The 20,103-nt window shown below is 52.7% G+C and overlaps 1 protein-coding gene across 1 annotated transcript; it reads left to right on the forward strand.

Annotated features, from left to right (window-relative positions):
- Nucleotides 1–825: 825 nt before the first annotated feature.
- On the forward strand, nucleotides 826–17,865 carry CLN6 (CLN6 transmembrane ER protein). The gene is made up of 7 exons (XM_030317853.1): nucleotides 826–1,004; nucleotides 7,277–7,391; nucleotides 12,050–12,148; nucleotides 13,198–13,386; nucleotides 13,679–13,734; nucleotides 14,567–14,689; nucleotides 16,289–17,865. Exons 1-7 carry the CDS (start codon nucleotides 919–921, stop codon nucleotides 16,557–16,559), a joined length of 939 nt encoding a protein of 312 aa, XP_030173713.1. The 5' UTR covers nucleotides 826–918; the 3' UTR covers nucleotides 16,560–17,865.
- Nucleotides 17,866–20,103: the final 2,238 nt, after the last annotated feature.

A 20,103-nucleotide genomic window follows, 5' to 3' on the forward strand; every position in this document is an offset into this window, starting at 1 on the left:
TGCGGCCACAACACTGAGTACTTTCCCCACCACACCATTTACCAACGCCCCCTTCAGCCACCAAATGTAAGCCTTACTAGAGCAAGGTTTGTGCGTTCTGGCCCCACAGCGCCCTGCTCACAGCGGAGAGTTAATAGACGTTTGAGTGGGGGAGAGAGAGGGCAAGCGACTTTTCCAAAGCCACAAAGTCTAAGAGAGTGACAAATCCAGAATTGGAATCTGCACCAACTCATCCGACCCCACCCCAAGTTGGAAACAATTAGCTACTCCTCTCCGTATTACCCTCTAATCCCGCCCATTATTTAATTCTTAGCGTCACGGGCCACAGAAGTGACATTTTATAAAGCGACATCTTCCATTTGAAAGATGGGCGCGCAGCGCAGTTGGGGAGGACATCCCTCCGTCCCCCGCCGTCCCTGTCCCCAAGGACAAGGGAAATCCCGCCTGGCCTCCTCCCCCGGGGGCATCTGGATCTGGTGAGTCTTTCTCCGGGTTCCTACCCGACTCAGACCAGTATCCGGGCCTCGCCCTGCCTAGGCAAAGCTTCCCGCCCAGACCTCGCCGGCGTCCCCAGCAAAGCCCAGCCCCCACAGGGCCACACGCGCTGCGCGCGCAGGCCCGCACCGCACCCCGCTCTCCTCAGGGGACGCCACCTCTGTCGCGTACCTCCTACCCCAGTCCGGGCGCGCCCCGCCTCCCTGGCTCCGTCCGCCTCGCGTCCCTCCCCTCCTCCCCGCCTGCGTCGGCCCCGCCCCGGGTCCCGCCCCTCCCGCTCGCGCCCCCAGGGCTGAGCGCTCTCCCGCCGGCCCGCCACGCCCCGCCCCGCGCCGGGTGCCCGCCGTCGCCACCGCCGGGGCAGGGGAACGCTTCCCCAACTTGGAAAGCGGGGCCGCAGCGCCCGCCGCCGGCGGGGCAGCCATGGAGGCAGCGGCGCGGAGGCGGCAGCATCCGGGAGCGGCGGGAGGCGCGGGCGCGCAGCCGGGCGCGTCCTTCCTGCAGGCCAGGTGGGCGCGTGCTGGCGCGGGGAGCCGGGACCCGAGGGCGGGGTCCCCGCTGGAGGAGCCCGGGGCGGCCCGGGGGCTGCCCTCGCTGCGCCCTGGCGCCTGGGCCCCGTCTCCACTTCCCTTTCTCTTCCTGGGGGTGCCCCAGGCCCGGGCCGGCTGGAGGACAGTCGCTGCTCTGGGGAGACCTCTCCAGGGGTCCGAGAGACTCGAGGTGGGGGGCGGCGGGCCACAAGACACCTCCGCTCACCTTGCCCCCAGCTCAGCTGCCCGCCCCGGGCTCCATTTCCAAGTTCTCGGGGTCCCTACAAGCTGAATAGGACTTGGATTCTGGTATTAATCGGGAAGCTCACTCCTTATCCCAAGACTGTGAGAATGGAAATGCCAGGGACAGGGAAGTGTGGAAGCTTTCCTCCATGAGGGAGGGCTTTTCTCACTCTTGTGTTGCTCCCTTCTCTCTCCAAAGGGAAGTTCTTGGTTTATGTAGTTGAGACCAGGAGTGGCCGAGGAAGAGGCACGGAAACCACCATTTAGTCTTTCCCTCCATTCTGCGTTCACCCTGTCGTATAGGCCAGAAACATTCCTTGCGGTGAGCAGGTCTTTATTAAGCGCCTCTGCTGTGCCCAGTGCTGTGGCAGGCACCAGAGGGGTGGGTAGGGTGAAGCCGGGAGGGGCTCGCAGTGCGGAAGGGGCTGAGAGGTCATCGCGGAGAGCAGCGTGGAGGAAGTGGCACTTGAGCCGGGTCTCAAGAGTACTCAGTAGGTGACTCAGGGACGAAAAGTTCTTCCAGCCAGGGGGAAACCTTGAGGAAAGTCAGGTGGGCAGGGGTGCTGGAGCTTTCTGGTGTAGAGTGGCAAGAGATGTGGACTGATTGGGAAGGGCCTTTCCTGGCAGCTGGGCTGGGGTGAAAGCCTAGACTTCCCAATTTAAGGAAATTTAAGGCGATGTTCACTCTGTGGCAACTCTGTGCCTACTTAAATGTTGGGCCCTGTGTGCCTCACTTGCCTCACCCTAGTTCCTGCCCTAAATGGTAGGTTAAGAATGCAGCCTTTATTCTGTAAGCACAGGGGAGCCATGGAAGGTTTTTGAGCACTAGTATGCTCAGAGTCAATTTTAGGAAGTTTGTGGTATGATTAGGGATGAGGGAAGAAATCTGAGGGACTTGGCTGAGGGCAGCCCTTTCTCCTGCTACTGAGGGCCATCTCTGTTCTGGATCTCCTTCCACGTTGGGGGTCTTTGACTGCCCTGAACTGTGGAAGTCCAATCAGAACAATGGGTGGGTATCAGATATGATCACCACTTTATCTTATGTGCGGGGCTTCCATATGCAGTATCTTTCTCAGTGGCAAGACCCAGGGTCTACACCTAAGGCTTCTGCTCCTACTATTCCACTTTGGCTGCTGAGGGGTAATGTTCCTCTTCATTCCTGATGAGCTCACTACCAGCAGGGTGTTCCCTGAGGATGGCATGAGGGCTGACTCACTTCCAGGGTATCTCTGCCACCATCTTTGGGTACCTCTAGGACCATTTTCAGTATCGTTGTTTAAGACACTAGGTACCATCATCCTGTCCAATTCCTAAGATGCTTGGCTTTCCTCTGCTGCATCCATGCTTTGCTCGCATACCTCTAATGACACGGTGCTCACTACCTTTCAAGGTAGCCCATTCCAGCTTCCACCTGTTCTGTTGACAATTTTTGTATTGCAATCAACATAATAATGCCTATCATTAAATAGCACTGGAGGACTTAGAGTAAAAAATCAATGGTTCTGTGTTCCACCTTTCCCTTGCACCAGAGACAACCTTCTTTTAGCTCTTTGTACTAGAATTAAATTCATATTTTTAAATGATATTAACAAATACCATGTAACACTTTCCACAGACCAGGTCCTGCGCTAAAGTTTTGCACATAATAATTCCACCACAACTCTCAAGATAGGATCTACTATTTTTTACAGGTGAGAACATTGAGGCCCAAGACAGATTAAGTAACTTGCTCAAAATCTGTTTAATGGCAAAGCTGGGATATGAACCTAGGTGTTCTCTAAAGTCTATATTCTTTTTTTGTTTAATGTTTTATTTATTTTTGAGAGAGAGAGAGTGTGTGTGTAAGTGGGCGGGGGGGGGGGTTGCAGAGAGAGAAGACAAGCACTGAATTCCAAAGCAGGCTCCAGGCTTTGCATTGTCAGCACAGAGAGCGATGCAGGGCTCCAACTCATGAACTGTGAGATCATTATCTGAGCCGAAGTTGGATGCTTAACCGACTGAGCCACCCAGTGTAAAGTCTATATTCTTAAAAGCTATGTTCAACTGCCATTTCTTGGTTTATCAATTGTAGCTTCTAAGATAATGTTTCCCGATTTCCTGTTATGATTTGGCTCACTTACACCTCCCCCATATTCACAAGATGGTTCTTTTTATCTATTCTTAGTTTTTAAACTATTTTTAGTTTTTCTCTTTGTTACCCTTGTTAGCCTCAGGGAACATGCATACACCATTATTTCTTTTTTGGGCAACTGTAGGCAGTATCTCTTGCTTCCTTTTTCAAAGGTGAATATTAGTCCTCTACTCTAATGTTTAGCTTTTCTTACCCTTTCCCCAGCTCCTTTCCTCTATAGATTTACTTTCTTGTTCTCGAGGTTAATGGTATTTACCTGCTGTTTTTCAGCCATAATTGTGTTCATGTTTTGTGTGTGGATGGACTCTAAATTCTGAAAAAATCAGTATACAATATTTTTATTAGTTAAGCCATGTGAACATTATTCCCTACAAAGCCAAGGAATATTTAACAGTACCATATGCTTTCTTATATTGCTTTTGTTTTTCCTGGGGTTTCTAATTGCCTTTCTTTTTTCCCCTCTTATACTTGCCTTCATTTTCTCATTTTTCATTTGAACTTTCCATCATGTCAGGTACTTTACCATTCTTTATGGTAAATCAGTCCCTCTATAGTTCCCATTTATGGGTCCCTGGCTGAGTCCTTCCTTTTCTGCCAGGGAGTCCTACAGATGCTGACTGCTTTTAATATTTCAACTGTATATGATGTGTTTCCCAACTGTCATGGTATCAGTTCCCCCATATGGTAGACTTATAAAGCTGTGGAGGAGAGAAAAGGCCATCCTCGTCTTGGGTTACCTGCCATTGTGCTTTTACTAGTGTTCTCAGCAGCAGCTTCTGATGACTGAGATGTAGAGCTGGCACAGGCCAGGGGCTCAGTTTGTGAAGTCTGTGGAGTCAGGAACTTGGGACAGGCCTGAGGTTGCTCATCCCCAGGACAAGGACTGGGGAAGAGGATGGCCTTCATTCTCCATGATCTTCCTCCTGTGGTCAGAGTCCCGACAGAAAAAACCATCAGATGCTGACCAATCTTGATTCCCAAGTTGAGTGCCCTATGTCTGCTCTTTTTTTTCCTGCCCCACTAAGCCAGCTGGACTAATGACAGGGATTCCCATTAACTGAGGTGCCCCCTTAGGTAGAGGAGGAAATAATTACTGAGCCCCTAGTATCTGTTAGGTATCCACAGCTTACAGAGACCCATACCCAAGTGCTTCCCCAGGCTTTCAAAATACCTTTCTTCTCTGTACCAAACATCTTACTCTTTGCCCAGTTTGGAAGTTTCCAGAATAAAACACTGAGGGCTGTTATCCTCTTTCTTCCAGCAAGTTCTTCAAACCTGGAGTTTCCCACCATCTGCTTTTTCAGGCCTTGACTGATAGTCACTAAGGGGAAGGGCAGGTGGGGACCTCTAAGCCAGTCTCTCATCTCAGACCCATCTCAGATGAATCCTCACAGTTTCTGAGTATCTGCTCAGTCTAAAGCCCCTCCAGTCCCTCCCTTCTCTTCCTCTTCACCAATAAGCCAGGCATTCAACTCCATGCAGTGCCTTTCTCACTTCCACCTCCAGGCCTTTGATCTCGCCCTCCTATTGCTTTTCTGCCTACTTAAATCCACCCGTCCATGCTTCCTGGCTCTCTTCCTTCATGCCAGCTTTGCATACTGCTCCAGGCCTTACTGAGCCTTCTCTGTCTTGACCTCCTCATATGTCACATAGTTTATTATAATAGAAACAGGATAGCAAACTATTTAGAGCACAGATCTTGAATTCATATAGACACAGATTTGAATTTATGCTGTTCAGGACTCATGGGTTACAAGTGACATAAAGCCAGGGTGAATGGCAGCACCCTTAGCAAAAAGGAATGTATTGGCTCATGTGGCCAAACCTTTAGCTTGGGGTTACCTAGAACTCTCAGGGCTTTTCCTCTTCTTTTTCCCCTGGTCCTCTCTGCAGGGTTGCTTCATTCTCACCTGGCTGTTCTTTAAGGCTCGCCCCTTAGCCACACATAGCCCTGGATTTGCATCCTTAGCATCCCAGTGCCAGAAAGGGAGGGACTCTTTCCACCAGCTCTAATTAGAAACATCCCACCGGGCTGGCTTAGGTCACTGGCCCTCCCTGTGACTAAGGAAACCTCATCTCTTACTAGAAGCAGCTTGGAGTGGGAAATAGGCCGACAAAAGGAATAGTTGCTGTAGCGCCATACCACACAGGTGATCTTGGCTAAGCCCTTAAGCCCTGTAAGCCTCAGTATCCTCATCTGTAACACACGAGGGGAACAACCTCCTGGTATTGCTGTGAGGATTCAGTGAGATGGTGTAGTTGAAGCTCCTAACACAGCACACACTCAGCGCTCAATAAGTGGTGGGGCACTCAGTAGAAGAGAGGGGAAGGCTTAGTTGACCCAAGAAAGGCCCACCCCACCTCTTACCTGCCACCAGAGGATGATGAGATCTCCCAGAGCTTGGCCCTCTGCCTCTGGGTTACTCTACCAGCCCACTGTGGACCATTGTTAGAATTGCCCGAAAGGGATCTCAGAAAGTTATGGACGCCATAGTAGCACTGAGAAGAGGAAAAAACCTTCACGATGCCTCTAAGCTAATGTTTGCCAGTAAAAACAATGAGTAACTGGTAATCAAGATTGTTTAAAATCAACCAGTGATCACTAAGCATCAACCAGGAACTGAGCCAAGAACGCTGGGTAACATGGACCATTCACACAGCTTCTGTTCTCAGCACAAGTAGAGCAATAAAACTCACACTTCACTCATCGTAAGAAGTAGCAGGCTGTTTGTCACTGGAGGTGTGCAAAGTAGTCTCAGGGAGGATTTGGATGCTGATAGGGTGGTGGGTGAGTTGAAGAGAACCTTAAAAGCCATCCGTCTTCTTAAGGGTGTACATAAGAACAAAGCTCCAGACCCATGAGGTCATGGCTAGACAGGGAGTTAGTGATGAAGCACTCCCTGTACTGGAGCTGGTGGGGCTTTGGGAAAAGACTTATTAAGGAAGCCTTCCTGGAGGAAGTGGCATAGGCACTGGCCCTTGAACTTCAGCTCATCTGTGAAAAACAGATGGCTAACGACTTGGCAGGAGGGACGGGCATCGAAAGATATGTTGTCAGATGGTGTTCCACTTCTTGCCATGTCTCTTGCATCAGCTTGTTTCCGCTGGCTGCTCTTGTGTGGATTAGTGAGACGAGGTACACCAGCAGCCCTATTCTCACCTCCTCCAGGTTCAAGAAGGAGGGAAAGAGACTGTTGATCTGAATCTATGGTCTAGGAGGCTGATCTCCCTGAAGGGCTGTGATTGGTCCAGCTCAGGTCACATGCCCATCTGGTGGCCCAATCATTGTGAACATGATGATGGCATAGAGGTTAAAAATACAAGCTCTGGAGCCTAGTCATTTAGGCTTCAATATTTGGCTGTGTAACTTTGGGCAAGTTACTTAACATCTTACACCTCAGTTTTTCCACTTGTAAAATGGGGGTGATATTCCAACCTCAAAGGGTTTCTGTGAGGAGTAAAAGTGTTGAATGAGATAATGCATGCAAACAGCCATGATGTGCCTGGAATATAGTAAGTGTTCAATAAAGGTTCGCTATTGTCATCCATCATCATGATTCACATTTTCCAGCTACATTTGCATCTTTGCCCCATTAGATGTCCCCATCATGCTATAGGTGAGAATGCCCAATGGTTATTATACCTGTTTGGCAGTTTCCTTACTGAATCACAGAGAAGCTAAGCTTCCAGGACAGCTGGAATCCATTCCCAGGACATGTCCCCCTTGGCCTCAGAGCCAGTATTTCCAGCAAAACTCATTTTCTAGAAATTAATCCTCTTGCCCTCAAATCCCCATACCTTTCTGTGGCTCATCTCAGGGGGAAGATTCCCATGGGAGGAGAGAAGAGCTGACCCCTCTTGTCTGGTTCCTTCCCAGGCACAGCTCCGTCAAGGCTGATGAAGCTGCCGGCACAGCTCCCTTCCACTTTGACCTCTGGTTCTACTTCACCCTGCAGAACTGGGTTCTGGACTTTGGCCGCCCCATTGCCATGGTGAGTGCGAAGCTATGGACAGAGCCCCTACCAGCAGCGAGAACACAGTGTGACGTGAATTAGCTGAGTGACCTTAGACAAGGCACTTCCCCTACCAGTAAACTGCAAGAATACGCCTGGATGCTTTCATGTGCTTTAGCTCATGACTGTGCCAACAAGTGGGGATCTGGGGCCTGAATAGTCATATTGTCCCCTGACTCTCATAGGGGAACTGGTGGCCCTAAACAGTGATACCGTGCCCCTCTTCCATCCCACCATCCCATACCCAGGTTTAACCAAATCACCAAGCCATACAACAGGGTATGGGAAAGAAAACAGAGCATCCCCACAGCCTTGGTGTATTATTTTTCTGGAGGTAAAGAGTATAGGTTGATTTTGCATGGCTCTGAGCCTCGGGTAATTTTTAGTGCTATCTTGTGAAACCATCCCCTTCCCTCCAAGGCTAGTTCATGCATCAGTGTATAAGGGTGGTCTGTACAGAGATCAATACTGGAAGAGTATTGAAACTCCTGGCTTGTCATAAGTAGGTAGGTAGGTAGGTAGGTAGGTAGGTAGGTAGATAGATAACAGAATGTGAAAAATTGAGTGATGTACCACCTTGCATCAAATTGTTCATTTTTGCGTGTGGGTGGTAACAATAACAACATCCGATGCTGAAACTGACACCTTGCACATGCTAGTGATAATGCAAATCAGCAAAGCCCTTTTGAGTTTTTATTTATTTTTTTTTTTTAGTAATATCTACACCTACCACGGGGCTCGAACCCACGACCGGGGGATCAAGAGTCACACGCTCCTCCAACTGAGTCAGCCAGGCGCCCCATAGCAAAGCCCTTTTGGAAAGCAGTTTGTCAAGATGATAACTAGGCACCTAAAGAATAGTGCCTAGTTGGGGCGCCTGGGTGGCTCAGTCGGTTAAGCATCCGACTTTGGCCCAGGTCATGATCTCACGGTCCATGAGTTCGAGCCCCGTGTCGGGCTCTGTGCTGACAGCTCAGAGCCTGGAGCCTGCTTCAGATTCTGTGTCTCCCCCTCTCTCTCTGTTCCTCCCCCGTTCATGCTCTGTCTCTGTCTCAAAAATAAATACACATTTAAAAAAAGAAAGAAAGGGGCGCCTGGGTGGCGCAGTCGGTTAAGCGTCCGACTTCAGCCAGGTCACGATCTCGCGCTCCGTGAGTTCGAGCCCCGCGTCAGGCTCTGGGCTGATGGCTCAGAGCCTGGAGCCTGTTTCCGATTCTGTGTCTCCCTCTCTCTCTGCCCCTCCCCCGTTCATGCTCTGTCTCTCTCTGTCGCAAAAATAAATAAACGTTGAAAAAAAAAATTAAAAAAAATAAAAAATAAAAAAAAAAAAAATAAAAAAAGAAAGAAAGAAAGAACAGTGCCTAGCATATGCACTTTTATTGAATTAAGAATAATAATAACATTAAGGTAGAAATAGTGGTTAACATACATTGAGTGCTTACTCTGTTCTAAACCTGTTAAGTGTTTAAACTCATTTGATCCTCACCTCAACACTCTTATTAATCTTGATTTCATAGATGGGAAGACTCAAGGGTAGAGAGGGCCACCCACATAGCAAGTAGAAGAGCCAGCATCTGTGTGCCGGCACTCTGGCCCCAGAGCCTACCCCCTTCCTGTCTTGTGTATATCCAGGACCCTAATGTGTCCTTCCCTCCTGACCCAGTAAGACCTCTTCCAAGAATCTGCCCTGAAGACATAATCAGCAAGAAGACAAGAGCCTCTATACCCAATGGTGTTCCCTGTAGTGTTGCTTACCTTGAACGTGACTTCAGTGTCCAGCATAGGGACTGGGTAAATCAACTTTTTGTATCCAGTACAGAGAACATTATCTGGCCTTTAAACAGGAATCATAGATACTATAGAGCAACCTGGGACGTTGAAGGAGCATAAAGGTATAGAAGTGATAGGCATCCTGCCTGACTGCAAGTCAGTGACAGTCTTAACATCTTGTACACATGGGATCAGAGGCTTGAAGGGGATTAAGAAAAGCTGTTCTGGCAGCACTGTTGGAGCGGATTTATGGTGGATGCTGTTTCTCCTTTGGGCAGACTCTCCATAGGGCGTACATGTTGTTTTGAAGTGTGGGAGAAAGAAAAGAGACTGAGTCGGGGTTCGCGATCAGGTTTGTAGGTGACCTTAGGCAAGTCAGTGTCTACTGGGCTTTGGTTCTCTCATTCATAAGAATGCTGGTTGGCCTGGCTGCTCTGATCCCCCTTCTGGAAAGAAAGCCCCATATATTGGGGACCAAAGGAACTGCCATGGGGGAGGGGGAAATGAGGCCAGGAGCAGGCTCATGGCTCCCTCACTCATTAGGACTCAGCCACAACAGGCCGTGGGGGTCTCCTGCAGGGCAAATCACTTCCCCAGCCTGCCCAGCAACCTAAGTGGGCTTGTTAGGAGAGTAGACATTTGAAAAGCTCGTATATACACTGGAGCTTCTGAAATGTAGGCATAGCAGTCCCAAATTTGTAATCGCAAAAAACAAAGTCTTAACAAGTTATAAAAGTAGTACGTAACAAGTCAACTAATACCCAGGCATATGAATAAGTGTTGGAGTCTCCCTTTCCAGTCCCACCCCTGGAGGTTTGAGACACAGCAACCCCACTCCTTTCTCTGCTCATGCAAACGTATATACACTCTTTTCCCCTTTCTAACCCAAATGGGATTTTCCTTTACACCTTATTCTACAGCTTGCTTGCTTTACTTTAGAACATATCATGGCTGTCTTTCCATGTCAGTATGTATAAGGTATCATTTCTGATAGTGGCTCCTTCACCATGGTATATATCTTTTCTTAAGAAACCGAAGTATAGGGGTGCTTGAGTAACCCAGTTAGTTAAGCGTCTGACTTCTGCTCAGGTCAGGTCATGATCTCGCGGTTCGCGAGTTCAAGCCCCACATTGGGCTCTTCACTCTTAGCGCAGAGCCGGCTTCGAGTCCTCTGTCTCCTCTCTCTCTCTCTCTCTCTCTCTCTCTCTCTCTCTGCGCCTCCCCCCTTCTCTCTCTCAAATATAAAATATTAAAAAAAAAGAAACTGAAGTACAGTTGACATACAAGTTTATGTTAGTGTCAAGTGCATGACATAGTGATTCGACAATTCTATATGTTATGCCATGCTCACCACACATGACTTATTCATTTTATAACTGGAAGTTTGTGCCTCCTAATCCCCTCCACCTATTTTGCTCATCCCCCGACATCCTCCCCTCTGGCAGTCACCCATTTGTTCTCTGTATTTATGATCCGTTTTCTGTTTGTTGGTTGGTTGGTTTTTCAGATTCCACATATAAGTGAAAGCACATGGCATTTATCTTTCTCTGACTTATTTCACTTAGCATAGTACCCTCTAGGTCCATCCATGTTGCAAATGGGAAGATTCTTTTTATGGCTGAGTAATGTGTTGGTGGTGAAAACCTAACCCTCCTACAGTGTTGGTGGGAATGCAAATTGGTGCAGCCACTGTGGAAAACAGTATGGAGATCCCTCAGAAAATTAAAAATAGAAATACCAAATGACCCAGTAATCCCATTACTGGGTATTTACCGAAAGAAAACGAAAACACCAGTTCAAAAAGATACATGCACCCCTGTGTGCATGGCAGCATTATTTCCAATAGCCAAGTTATGGAAGCAGCCCAAGTCTCCTTCAGTAAATGAATAAAGAAATAAGTGGATAAGGAAGATGGGGTATGTATATCCAACATCTATATCTTGATATAGATTAAGATCTAGAGATACACACTGAATAAGAGAGAAAGAGAGGAAAAGAGAGACCTGTATCCTGGGGGTTTTTTATATGTGCAGGTTAGTTTTCACCAACATGGCATTTCTGAATTAAAAGAGATAAACGTTTAAATTTTTGACTGAAATGTGTGGTCATTGCCTGTATTCTCAATCAACAGACACTGGAAGTACAGTTTGGGGGGTCATCACAGGTTTTGACCTCGCCCAGGGATTTTCACATGGACCCTGACAAGGCCAGTGGGACAGAGGGCATGGCAGGCCGAGAAACTGGTCCTGGCCTGCCTCCTGTCTCAGGAAACAGAGGGAAGAAAGAACTGAAGTTTCTTTTTCGTGGTAGAACTCACATATTTTCTCCTTTGTTTCCTAATTATACTTCTGACCCAATCTGGAAGCAGTGTCTGCAGTCCATCTGCTCAGGGCCCAGAACATGGGGCCTAGTGGTGAGGAGATCTTTTCGTCAGCATAGCACCTGGAGTGCCAGACCCCTAAGGGCCCAAGTGGACCACCTGGGTCACATCTCTCGTGTTGCAGGTGGGGAAACCAAGGCCCAGAGAGCAGAAGGACTTGCCTGGGGTCACCCAGAAAGTGTGTGGCACCACTAAGTCCCAAGGTAGCCTCCAACTCCCAGACCAGCCCCCAGGGACATTTATTTAGTACCCACCGGGAGAGGGGCCCAGAGTCAGGCCCTGGATTTGCATCTGCTTGTGCATCCAGGAACAAATCCATTTACCTTCTCTGGGAGTCAGTTTCTCTGTCTGGGTCCCCCAGGGCTGCCAAGAGGATCCCCAGAGATCACAGAAAGAGTTAGATGTGTGTGGAGGAGGTGAGGGTTGACTCCCTGAGGGCTCATGGGACTCTGCCTGGGTGAACACCATCCCTCCCCTTGCTCCCCAGCTGGTGTTCCCTCTCGAATGGTTTCCGCTCAACAAGCCCAGCGTGGGGGACTACTTCCACATGGCCTACAACATCATCACGCCCTTCCTTCTGCTCAAGGTACAGTCCTCGGTTCTCTGCCCTCCCTTCCCACCCTCATTTCTTCCTCCCCTAGCAGGAAGCTGGTACCACGCCCTAGGAGTCATGGAAGCGGGAGGAAGCAGGCCTACCCTGCCTGAGTCGGGGGGATGAAGGCTGGGATGGAAGGATGGAGAAGGCCTCCCCCAGGAGGGGTGTTGGATTTGGGCATCCGTCTTGTGCGTCAGGGGATGATGTGGGAGCAGTGGTCAGGCAAAAGGACCTGAAGACAGGGCCATGCTTGGGAAACCAAATACATTTGGGGAGACTGAGGCAGAAGGAATGACTGAGGTGGTTGCCTGGGGAGAAGTCAAGGACAGTTGAGCAGGCAGGTAGGGTCCAGGTGGCAGGAACGGCCGCAGTGAAGGTGACCTATACTCTAGCCTGGAGATCCCTGACTTTGAGAAGTCACTGGGAGCACAGAGCTAGCTTTGCACATCCAAATAAGGGGTCTTAAAACAATTATTGCTGTCTACTGTGCCCATTATTGTGTTTCTAGAAAGACATTTCTAATCTCCAAAAGTATGAAGGGTATAATCTCAGAATTCAGAGGAGTCTAAAAGGTAAATAATTTAGTTTCAAAGTATCCCCCCCCCGCCAAAAAAAAAACCCTGATATTTTCTTTGTGTTTACCATGGACCAGTGGCTCAGAAATCAGAGAGTCATGCCATTGAACCAGCCCAGCCACCCAGGGGCACACCTGGGACCCGGCAGAGGGCCAGGTCTGGGGCCTGGATGCCTGTGTTGAAGGCCTAGCTGTTGCCTCTAGCACACGGTTGCTGTGTGACCTTGGGCACTGAGCTAGCCCCTCTGAGTCTGTTTCCTCTCTGGGAGAAGGGGGTGCTGTTTCCCAGGTCATGCTGGGTCCACAGGGATCATATGAGACTCTGGAGGCCTGGTTGGCCTGCTAAAGTCAATTTCTGAGTGACTCTTCAACCGGCGGCATCTATCCCGCCCCAGGCGTGAGGGAGGGACTAGAGGGGCGTTTCCTATTGTGATAGAGGCTGAATCAGGCCTCTGTCTGACTTCAGCTCATTGAGCGGTCCCCCCGCACCCTGCCACGCTCCATGATCTACGTCAGCATCATCACCTTCGTCATGGGTGCCAGCATCCACCTGGTGGGCGACTCCGTGAACCACCGCTTGCTCTTCAGTGGCTACCAGCACCACCTGTCTGTCCGTGAGAATCCCATCATCAAGAACCTCAAGCCGGAGACACTGGTGAGGCCGCCTCCCCCAGTACTCGTAAAGCCCTGTGGGCACAGTCTGTCCTGGAGGCCAAAGAGATCGCCCCACCCATCACTGTGCCTGGCCTGCTAAAGGCATTCTGCTGGGTGAGGGCGCTGGACCCACCAAGCTAGGATGCTGGTGACACTTCAGGAAGTGGCACATTGACTGGCTCCCACCTGGGCCCCCTGGAGTAGAGCGCTGCTGGAGGGAGGCCTGAGGAAGGGTGGGCTGCGTGGGCCCCAGCACCTTTCCTGAAGCACCTGCTGTACCCTGCCGCCCTCAGATCGACTCCTTTGAGCTGCTCTACTACTACGACGAGTACCTGGGCCACTCCATGTGGTAAGTGATGGGGCTGTCTCAGCCAGGAGGGCAGCAACAGCCCCACTGTCTCCCCAGGGACCCTGGGCCCAGCCCCCTCTCCCCGTCCCCCCCCCCCCCCCCCCCCCCCCCCTGCCGGGGGCCTCGGGGACACTGGACGAGCCTCTGGATGTGAGGCGGAGCCACTGGAAAGGCCTACCCTTCCCGCGCTGGCGCGGGGCTCTGGGCCCTCCCCGCCCCAGTGCGGCAGTGCCCGCGGCGGCCACTAGAGGGCAGCGAGCGGCTGTCCCTCCAGGGCCCTGCCGGGGCCAGGGGGGAGGGGCGCGGCGCGGACCGACTCTCGCCCCCTCGTCACGCTTGGGTGCGGGGGGGGGGGGCACCGAGGGGGACCCCTACAGTGTCAGGACGTGATCTTTGGGAATGGAGGTCGGAACGAAGCCGAGGAGGGCCGGCTGGACCTGATGGGGGAGGGGCTGCCAGTACCCTGCTCCTCGAACTCCCGGGAGGGCCCCCTTCACCCCAAAGGCGGCGGAAACCTCCCAGATGTGCGCGGCTGCGGGAGAGTCAGGTTCCCCCACCCCCCATCCCCCATCCCCCCCTCGGAGTCAGCCGTCAGTTCTCCCTTGCCTTACATGAGGAGCCGGGCCAGGGGAGGGGTTCGATGGGGAGTTGGGGGTGGGGGGCGGGCAGCAAGCCTGGGAGCCGGTGGCCTCCCTCCTGAGTGCGGTGGCTGGCTCCTGTCACACCGGGCCTACACTCGTGTTTCCAGGGCCCGTTTAGAACAGGCTGGACTCAACAGCCAAGAGAACCAAGTTGTCCTCTTCTAAAACGGGCACCCGTCTCCCTGTTGCAGGTACATCCCTTTCTTCCTCATCCTCTTCATATACTTCAGTGGTTGTTTCACTCCCACCAAAGCCGAGAGTTCAGCGCCAGGGGTGGCCCTGCTCCTGGTGATGCCCAGTGGCCTGTACTATTGGTGAGTGGACCTGGGGAAGGGGTGGGGGCGCTCAGTGAGCCAGGTAGTAAAAATGTGCTCTTGACCACGGTCCTGCTCTGTGACTTTCCTTGGGTTCCTGCTTCCTCCCCTGTGTAGTGGGGACTGTGACTGTGCTTTGTGGTCCCCTCTCTGTTACCAGGAAGCCAGGCCCAAGTGTGGTCTCTCTGGCCTCATGCCCCTCTGCCGTACCTCCCAGAACTCCAGTGCCACCGCGGTCCCAATAGACTCCACCTCGAACACCAAGCCCATAGAGCTCTGTGGGCCTCAGTTTCCTCCTCTGTGAAATGGGGACAATACCTGCCTGTCTCCCTCTCACAGGATGGTGAGGATCTAGAAGGAGGGAAAGGGACTTCACAAACTATAAAGCACTATGAAGGGGACAAGGACAGATAAAGGGGGGAAGTCCATGGCCTCCGGAGCTTGTCTGGTTTCTTTGTGCCTTCCAGCGCTCTCATCCCATTTCAGAGAGTAGACTCAGGCCTCAGCCAGGCTCTTCCCCCTCCTGTCAATTCTGCCCCGAGGATAGGCTCCACCCGAGGATCATGGGTGTCTTAGGAAGGACTGGACCCTTCTCTGATGGGAAGCTTGCCTCGGAATGAAAAAAGCCGCTTTTCCCTAGGGCCAGCTCCAAGCCACTTGCAGGGTCTGTCCCCGCCTCACCGAGAGGGTGCCCCCTAAGGACAGGCTTAAAAAGAAATGGGTGGCAACCACAGCAAGAGGGAGAGCGGTTCGGCTCGGGGAGGACTTCCTGCCCAGTCCTGACCCACTGCTGTGTTAGTGCAGAGACGGCCGCATAGGAGCAGCAGCATGCTTTCTCAAGTAAGAGGTGTGCACAGCTCTTGTCAGGTGTCTTACCTCTCGGGAGACGGGGCCATTTATGTCCCCATTCCAGGTAAGAAAACAGAAGCCCCAGGATATCATGTAAATCCCCCCAAGGCCACACAGCCACAAAGTTGCAGAGCTGTGTAATTCCTTGAGCCGAATGGGTCAGCATTGTTCTTTCTCGAGGCAGGGGAGCGGAGGCGACAGCCTCTCAGATGCCCCGGCCGTGTGCTAGGCACTGCCTTAGGAGCTGCAGAGAACCCCGGGAGGTCTGAGACTGTCCCAGCCCCCGAGGAGACAGTGAGGACAACGCCTGTAAATTACAACTGCATTCCCAAACTCAAATGCCTCTAGGAACCAAGCTGGTGACAGAAATGCATCAAGCAGGCATCAAGTGAGGCAATAGTGAGTGGTGGGGACTGTGGCAAACTGCAGAACCGTGCACTCTCCAAAGGGCACAGCTGCTTTATCCTCTGATTGGTTGTTGTCATGCGGGAATATAGGCCTAATGTGACCAAAGAAACCAGAAACCCGCATTTGCAGCTAATCTGTTATTTAAACGTTGGTAACGAACTCAACATTTAAAACAAATATGCTGCCCGTGGGCTGGGCTCAGGGTAGCGTGGTTCCCTGGGCCTCTTGTGAGATGAGCCACCCTGAGCGGGAGGGCAGCCTGGTATGAGGGTCCAGGGAGGGCTGCCAGGCAGGACAGAGCTGTCATGCCGCTCGCCTCCCCTCACCCCCCGGCCCCTTCAGGTACCTGGTCACCGAGGGCCAGATCTTCATCCTCTTCATCTTCACCTTCTTCGCCATGCTGGCCCTTGTCCTGCACCAGAAGCGGAAGCGCCTCTTCCTGGACAGCAACGGCCTCTTCCTCTTCTACTCCTTTGCGCTCACCCTCCTGCTTGTGGCACTGTGGGTCGCCTGGCTGTGGAATGACCCTGTACTCAGGAAGAAGTACCCGGGTGTCATCTACGTCCCTGAGCCCTGGGCCTTCTACACCCTCCACGTCAGCAGCCGACACTGAGTCCCTGGCACCAGCCGCTGGTGCTCTGCCTGGCGGGAGACGAGCCACAGAGAGTGTCTGAGTGTGGTGGGCGGGTGCTTGCGTGCGTGCACACACGTGTGTGTCCATCTGTGTGTGCAATCGTGACAACGCTGGTGGGGGTAGGCGTCTTGCACACGGGCGGGTGTGTGTGTGTGTGTGTGTGTGTGTGTGCGCGTGCAGAGTGCATCATCGTAATACTCGACTGTTTGGATCAAGTTTCTCTGTAGCTTCGATCTTTTCAGGATGGGATGTCGTCTTAGGCAGTGTGTCCAGGCCGAGGTCTGGGCCCTGCCTTCTTGTGCACCTGACTGGACTCTTCCCGGGATGTCTTCTGGTGGCCATCCCGGAGACGCCTGGTGGGTGGGGCAGCAGCAAGGAGGGGACTGGGCACGTCACCCGCCACTGGCTCACCCCTCAGACCCGCCCTGACCCCGAAGGCCAGATCACAAAGGTTCTGATAACTTTCTGGGTGTTGTTGAGGAAGCACATCCATTCTCTAGGCGTCGCGTGCGCTAGCTGGGAGCATGGGCCCAAAGTGTGTCAGTGGGCCGGCTGCAGGCCCCTCTTGGGGCAGCCTTGGGATGGTTGAGTCGTCCCCTTCTGTTGCTGCCCTAGGAAGGGTACGCGTGCGACAGACCTCACCCAACCTCAGGTCACAGGGAGTGTTGAGCGCCCTGCCCCCTGCCCCTGGAGAGCCAGAGGCCAGCCCTCTCCCCTAACCGCAGCCTGATCTTGGGGTCTCTCCAGCCATTTCCCTCTGCCAGAAGCTGTATCCCTGCCCCCTAGCAGAACTATAGCACCCCTTCCCGTCCGCCTGACCCGGGCATTTGAACTGCAGCTGAAGGCTGAGTTCTTAAACACTTGCAGTATTCCCTGAGCCCCATTATAGGGGCAGGGGCCTTTGGGAGATGTTGGGGGGAGCTGGAGACTCTCTCCTGGAGGCCTTGTCTGAGCCTGAATCTCTTGCCTTCTGCTGGCGGGCCTGCTCCCAGAAAAGGGAGGCTTCGTTCCCAGCAGGATCCCCCTGGGCCCACCTTCCCCCAGGCATCGGGGCCAGGTCTGCCCACACAGCTGCTGGCCCCCCAGCCCCATTTTCCAGCCAGCGCTGGCTCTGTGAGCTTGTGAGTCTCTCCCTGGACCCTGCCTCCATTCCTGTGTTCTCAGGGAGCCCCGTGCCTCCGATTTTCCTTTCATGTTGGGGTCCCTCTGCAGCCCCCTTAGAGGTCCCCCGGTCCCTGGTCAGATGGGTGGAGAGAGGTATCAATAAAGACCAGTGTGGAGCCAAGCCTGGCTGGTGGCTGCTTCTTGCTGAATTGGGGAGGCAGGAGGGAGTCCCCTGGAGCAGGGGAGGGAGAGACTGGTCTGAGGCCTGTGTGGCTCAGAGCGGGTGCTGCCTCTGCCCATTGGCCTTCCATGCCACTCAGTGGGACCCAGTCAGTCCTAGCTCTCTTCACAGGAGTCTGGGGGCTGTGGGGGGGTGGGGAGCCAGGGTAGGGCATCTCTAGGCCTGCCTCTCAGAGATGGCACATCGAGCCTCCCAGCCATGCTGCCAGCCCGTCCCAGAGGTGGAAACAGAGAGGGTGCCCTCTGAGGGGTGGGGAAGCTGGTGTGTTGGAGGTTGGCACTGAGCCTTGGGCAAGTCACTTACTCCCTCCGGGTCTCACACCACACAGCCACCAGGGACTGGCTGGGGCTACTGTTACCAGAGAACACAGGAAGGGCCATGCCGGACAGGAGATGCTCACACCATCACAGGCCCTGCCTCCACTTACCCAGCAACCACATTTGATTCCTTCCTCGCCTCGAGGACACCGCTCCGTCCAGCCCTGCCTCTGGCCTGTTCTCCACGGCACAGCTTTGCTGGAGGTCTCGTGAGCAGGCACGGGCCTGGTTGTGTGGGGGCTGAAGCTTATACAACTTGGGGAGCCCTTGATTAAAAACAAAAAGCAAGAAAAAGTGAATAAAAAATTAGGTACGAAAGTGAATGTTTAGAATGGAAAAGAAATCACAGCAAATTATTAGAGTCTTGGAAATTTGGTTTCTCTCTTGACAGAGATCTCTTTGGGTAGTTTCCTGGAAATGTTTCCCTAGAAATACTTCTTTTTTCTTTTAAGTTTTTATTTATTTATTTTGAGAGAGAGAGAGCAGGAGAGGGGCAGAGGGAGAGGGAGAGAGAGAATCCCAAGCAGGCTCTGCACTGTCAGTACAGCCCTATGCAGGGCTTGATCTCATGAATTGTGAGGTCACAACCTGAGCTGATATCAAGAGTCAGATGCTTAACCAGCTGAACCACCCAGACGCCCCAGAAATCCTTCTTAATTACAACCTGGCTTCACTCCCTCTAGCTACCTGTAGGCCAGTGGTTCTTGAAGTGTGTCCCTGACTGGCACACGAGGATGGCAGAGGAAAATACAAACTGGCCCCTTCTGTCTGCTGAATCAGAACCTCTGGTGATGGGGCCCTTCTGGTGAACAAAGTCTCAGCCCTCAGTTGGTATTGGACGGGGTTTCTATTTTTCATGGTGAGTATACAGCTTCATGGATGGAAAATGTCTTGTCTCCCGCATGAGCGCCTTCCCAAACACAGGGTGATTCCGAGCGAGTGCTTTGGCCTCGCCCCTGCAGGCCTCCCCACCAGCCTCAGCTCTGTGCCCCCACCCCTGGCCTCCAAGGCCCCACCTGACTTTGCCCCACCTCTTCTCCCCACAAGGCTATTAGCAGGGGCCCTCTCCTCTCCTGCCTCCTGCCTGCCTTTCCACTTCTCAGCCCCAACAGAGAGTAGTCAAATCCTCCAGCCGAAATTCTCTGGGCCTAGAAACAGGTGTGAAGAAGTGACTCCATCTGGGGGAAGCGAACCTTCCAGGTGGAGGTGGTCAGGCGAGGAGGGAAGGAGGCTGGACCAAGGGCAGGCCCCCTGTCCACGTGCCTTGTATACATTAGCAAGAGCCCCCTGCCTTCCTCCAGGCACGTGCAGCCCCTCACCAGGCCCCACTCATCCCCTGAGCTGGGGGCCCTTGTGCAGAGCACAGCCTGTGGGGCCACCCATGCCAAACCTAACAAAGCGGGTGCCACCCTGGAGTTGGAGCCCCACAGACAGGGAGCCAGCAGCTGCGGAGGACCCTAGGGGAACACTCCCCTTCCGGGGGTGGGGGGAGTGCAGCACAAACCAGTGAGAGGACGCAGGAATGTCAGCAGCTTCTGCCAGAGGGGTGGGAGTTCTAGGTGGCAGAGGAGGGAAATGAAGAGCAGCCTTCCTGACTGGGGAAAGTCACCTAAGAGGCCTCCCCCTGAACCCCCTGGGTAGCTCGCTGTGGGCTCTGAGACCCCAGTGCAGGCATCACCCCACCCCTGTGTTCAGGGTCCCCAGAAGGAGGGAAGGGAACCAACCGATTGTGCACTAGTCATTTATCCTCTCAACAGTCCTGTGATGATGCCCGGTGCAGAAACTGAGGCACAGAGCAGTGAGATGATGCTCCGGGGTCACTCAGCAAATGAACCCAAGGGAAGGATTTGAATCCAACCCA

Source organism: Lynx canadensis, chromosome B3 (assembly GCF_007474595.2).
Source record: "Lynx canadensis isolate LIC74 chromosome B3, mLynCan4.pri.v2, whole genome shotgun sequence".
Classification (NCBI taxonomy): domain Eukaryota; kingdom Metazoa; phylum Chordata; class Mammalia; order Carnivora; family Felidae; genus Lynx; species Lynx canadensis.